Source organism: Cupressus sempervirens, chromosome 3 (assembly GCF_028749045.1).
Source record: "Cupressus sempervirens isolate cs-2001-9-10 chromosome 3, ASM2874904v1, whole genome shotgun sequence".
Taxonomy (NCBI): Eukaryota; Viridiplantae; Streptophyta; class Pinopsida; order Cupressales; family Cupressaceae; genus Cupressus; species Cupressus sempervirens.
The window spans coordinates 219,149,419-219,154,497 of record NC_143120.1 but is presented as its reverse complement, the minus strand read 5'-3'; the positions used below and the strand labels follow the sequence as shown (position 1 = coordinate 219,154,497).

Genomic DNA, 5,079 nt, shown 5'->3' with positions numbered 1-5,079 from the left:
TTCTAAGAGCCATAATTCTAATTTTCTTAAAATTAAATACCTTGTTAATGGGTCCTTAGTCTTGGTGAAATTGAAAAGTTTTTAAAGAGTCCACAAAAGATAAGTCTCACTAAGCGTGTGACTCCGATATTAAAAATAAGCATGACTACGATATTGAAAAAGGATGAGACGAATCACGTGCAAAAATATGCTTTTATTGCCCTTTGGGTTTAAATGTGTTGTTATGCATCGATGTGCACGATGCTTTTGTCCAAATCACGCCCCAAAAGAAAAGCCAAAACTGATGATAAAGTTGGGGGGTGAAAGGCAGTGATAAATCCACATGCGCCGCACTTCACTCGCACAATGGGCATTTATATGCCCACCAAATCATTCTGCAACTGAACATACACATTCTTTTCATTTTCACTCCCTCATTTTTCCCTCTGCTCTTTTCATTCCGACTCTTTCTCTATTCCTCAGCTCGGCAAGGAGCCTCCAAAATTCGGGAAAAACAAAAGAATGGGAAGGAGATTTGGAGTTCTGCTCTGTGCGCCGAATCAGGGCTATGTACAGAAGATTTACGGAGGTTATTTTAGTCTGTTCAAGGGCATGCTGAGCGAGGCGGAAGAAAAATGGGATCTGTTCAAAGTTTTGGAAGGGGAATTTCCGGCCATGGAAGATGTTTATAAATACGACGGATTTGTGGTTTCCGGCAGCCGATTTGACGCGCATGGAAACGATGAGTGGATTCTGGAGCTCTGCCGTTTTCTCCAGACTCTTCATTCAATGCGGATCAAAGTTCTCGGAATCTGCTTTGGTCATCAGGTGCCCTGCCCTGCCTTTTCTTTCCTTTCAGTTTCCTTTATTTAAAAGAAATTTGCTCTGGTTTTTGCATTTTCTTTCTTGTTTCATTTATTTGAGTGATTTCTCATCGGTTTGATCTGTTTAGATTTGGTCTGTGCAGCCAAATCTTGAGAAATCTTTGTAGAAGTTCGTATATTGTTCCAATTCTTCTCTCTCCTCTGAAATTTTCAGCCATTTCGGTTCATTTTGCGTTATTTTAGAGAAATCTGCTCTGACATTCATCGATCTGAATGATTTCTCGGAGATATTATCTGTTTAAACTTGTTCTGTGCAGCCAAATCTTGAGAAATTTTTGTAGAAGGGCGAATATTGATTATTTTTTTCTCTCTCTTCGGAAATTTTCATCAGTTTCAGCCGATTTGAAATAAGAGACGGGACTCAGCTTAGGAATTTAAAACTGTTCGGACTGCTTAAGTTTAGGCATTTTTCTGATAAAAGCCCTGCTTTGCCACGCTGTCCAGTTCAAACTACTTTTCTTTTTCAAATCTTTACCAGCTTCCTCACTGCAAAATAATTCGTATTTTTGGTTTCTTGACAGCTATTTACTTGACCAATTTTTTCAGGTTTGCTCTAATTTGTTATATTAGGTTAGTAATACACGGTTACAGAATGTTGTTGGGAATGAAAAAGAGTTATAGAACAGTGGAGAACATAGAAAATTACAGGTCCAGCCAATAGTTGTACTTTTTCAAGGCATTGATTTAGTTTTATAATTAATAATTAAGAGTTATCTTCTATATGTTTAGATAGAAAAAAGAACTAGTCAATAGTTGTACTTTAAGGTATTAGTTTAGTTAGTATTATCAGATTTCTACAATTTATTTGTCATATGAAATTTTGTATCTAAATTCTATTGTGTCACAATCAAATTCAAAAGTAAGATTTCATATGGTATTAGTTTAGTTTTATAATTAATAAATAAAATGTATCTTCTATATATTTAGAGAAAAAAATAATGGTACTTTTTCATATGACAATGATAATTTGTATAAAAATATATAAAATAATGCATATGTTGATTTTTATTTAATAAATTGAATTGTCATCATCTTCTTTTTTATGAAAGATCATTGAATGTTCTTTAAATTTTGATTGAAAAGTACTTCTAAGTAAATTTTTAAATATTCCTATATATTACTTTGTGAATTTTAGAAAACTTACCTTAACTCATATCTAAATATATAACTTTAGAAAAAGAAATATATTTAAAAATTTATATTTGGAGGTAGTATCGTGAAATTTTATTAAGTTCTATGTATATAGGATATTTAAATCATTACATGTAATGTAATTTTGAGGCACGTGGTTTTTTTAAATAGGTATAAAGGAGACATCAAGCTCATCTTAAAATAAAAGCATGTTAGTGGAAAAGTTTGGTATGACATCAATTGATCTTTGGTCTTTTTTTTGTCTATAATGCATGGTTCAAAGAACCTATCAAGAAATAACTCTAATTTCCTATCTAGTATTAAAATTATTTAATGATTATTTTATCTTTATGGCTTTTACAGTAAAAATATAATAACCTTTTGTTATTGATGAGATATAAAATTACTATATCCTCACCTAAAATCCCATTTGTTTGCCTCCAAACTATAATCCTAAGACTTTGTTTTAGTTAAAAAATGCCTCTTGAAATCATCTTTGATATTGCTATGATGTACCATCTCATAGCTAGTAATGTATGTCATCCCAAGCATTTTACTCGATGTCCACATGAAAGGAGAGCTACATGAGCATTTTGTATAAAAGAGTATATTTAAATGTGTATTAAAGAGCAATACAAAGTTTCAATCAATTGAAGTTACATTTGTAGTTTTTATTTCATTTATTTTTCATTATGTCTAAGCAAAAGTGTCACTAGGTTATGTGGACCCTAAACCAATTTTGCATACTTCCTTATTGATATTTAATTATTGTGAGTTTTCTTTCTTTCCTCTCAAATAGGTCTTATGTCGAGCTTTAGGAGGGAAAATTGGAAGAGCGGTAACTGGATGGGATATTGGCTTGAGAAAAATAACAATCTCGAAAAAGTTTCCTACCAAGCACTTTGGTTTGGAGATCCCTTCTATAGTTAGTATCCTCGAATGCCATCAAGATCAGGTAAAAATAAAAAGGCTTTCGAACGTTTATTCTACTTAAAACACTTCAAAAATATTTAAAATTTAAATGAAATAATAGTTCTATACTGTGAAAGAATTTTATACTCCATTGTAGATAAAGAAAACATAGTTAGAATGTTACTTCCAATTTGTTTTAGATTAGATTATGTGTGCTTTCCTTTAAATGATCTATATAAGAAACCTTCAAACTAATGCTATAGTCACCATATTTTATATTGATTGACTTGTGGTGTTATGATGAACAGGTGTATAAAGTTCCTTTGGGCGCAGAAATTATTGCTTCATCAGATAAAACAAGCATTGAAATGTTTTCCCTTGGTGATCACATACTCGGTGTTCAAGGTCATCCAGAGTACACTAGTGACATATTGTTGAATTTCATTGACAATCTCTTGGACAAATGTTGTATACAAGTAAGTTACAGATTTCATATCTTTAGAATTGCCATGGAGATTATACACAATGATATTCAATCAACACTGGACTTTTTATTGCTTAGAAAATTAACTTCTTTTTGGATTGGGTCTTCTTAGGATAAATTGGGTGAAGAGGCTAAAGCATCTCTAGCAAATAGCCAACCCAACAAAGAAATTTGGGAGAAGATTTGTAAGTCGTTTCTTAAGTCATGATATTTGCATCAATTTAGCCAGACACTCAAAAGTGTTTTAATTAAAGCATTCTTAAAAAATAATAGAAAAATTCTCTTATTTTATCTTATTATTGAAATTGGAGTTGTTCCACACAGATTGGTAAAAACTATATGGGCTTTGTTCCTTCAAAACATAGTTGCTTGTCTATGTTAAAAGTAGTTTGTACTGACTAATTTGTACCATGACTATTCAATCTTTATGAAAAAGTGTGACACTTTTGTCTTGTGCAAGCTAAAGCTAATTGTTTCAAGTAGTTAGATAAAATAAGTTAGATTTATTTAAAAATTGTTCTTGTAGAAGATAGTAGTTTTCCACAATCCACTAAAATGTTTGATGTATCTTTTGGGTAGATTGTGTTCCCGTTTTTGCATCAATGTCTCATATCACACTTTGTGATCCATCATCAGAATTTTCTCCTTCAGCTCTCTTATCTTGATGATGGATCAGAGAGCGTGATCCAAATATTGATGCAAACATAAGAACACAATCTACCCATAAAATGCAACAAGAAATGTCTTTTCAATAAAATGCTTATGTTATAATGGACTTGTCTCTTACTAAAATAATGGTTGATCAATTGGCATTGTTTGGTCACCAATCCAAGTTTTTTTTAAAAATTCACCTTCTAGTCAAAGGTGATTAATAACTCTTTTCAACAATTGTTTAAAGAACTTAAAATTCTCATAGCTTCATCTAAATTTAATCGTACATTGGTAATAATTTAAAATGAGTGATGCCACAATAAATGTAACAACCTGATTAACATAATTTTTTTTTCTTATGCTAATGGGGTTGATGTCACAATAGAAAGAACTCTCTTTCAAACATAATGATTAATCAATTGTATATGAAAATATTTACTTATTGAACCTTCTCTTGATTTTATATAATTGAAAAGTTAAAAGGAAGTCTCCTTTAAAAAGTTGAATTTGCTTAGTTGACCACAATTGGGGAGGGTTATGGCACGTTTCTTGATTATGTAATTCATTAAGGTTCAAATGTAATTTATTAAGGTTAAAAAATTTGAAGGTGTAATAAATAACGGATTTGGTTCACATCTTGCCTTAGATGACTTTGGTGAAATAGATAACACTTAGTTTTTTACTCCTAATTGAAAAGGTAGAAAGGTATTTACTTAGATTTGTTACTTTTATGGAGTTGCAAAAATAATTTGCAACTCCTACATTTGTTTTTAGAAAGAACCTTTCTTTTCAAGTTAGATGCGTGTAATAATTGTCTTGGAATTGATTTTGTGATCTAAAATGATTATATCTAAAATTTAATAATGGATCTCATTTTGTTTTGAAGACTAGGTTAGTTGCATTATATATAATTTATTATAATATATTTCTTATGCTAATGATGTGATGCTACAATAGAAGTAAGAGTTTAAATAAATATTGTTTAGTTGTAATTTCAATCTTATTTTTTTATTTGGCTTCTCCTCTTCTCTTCCATAG

General features: G+C 30.9%; 1 protein-coding gene across 1 annotated transcript; it reads left to right on the top strand.

Annotated features, from left to right (window-relative positions):
• The first annotated feature begins 383 nt into the window (after positions 1–383).
• Positions 384–3,849, top strand: LOC149565608 (gamma-glutamyl peptidase 5-like). Its single transcript, XM_089819126.1, has 4 exons — positions 384–807; positions 2,794–2,949; positions 3,215–3,382; positions 3,503–3,849. Exons 1-4 carry the CDS (start codon positions 502–504, stop codon positions 3,596–3,598), a joined length of 726 nt encoding a protein of 241 aa, XP_089675252.1. The 5' UTR covers positions 384–501; the 3' UTR covers positions 3,599–3,849.
• Positions 3,850–5,079: the final 1,230 nt, after the last annotated feature.

Coding starts and splice junctions, on each gene's coding strand:
- LOC149565608 (XM_089819126.1), top strand. CDS start 502: ATGGGAAGGAGATTTGGAGTTCTGCTCTGTGCGCCGAATCAGGGCTAT. Junction 2,950..3,214: donor TCGAATGCCATCAAGATCAG/GTAAAAATAAAA, acceptor TATGATGAACAG/GTGTATAAAGTTCCTTTGGG. Junction 3,383..3,502: donor TGGACAAATGTTGTATACAA/GTAAGTTACAGA, acceptor GGGTCTTCTTAG/GATAAATTGGGTGAAGAGGC.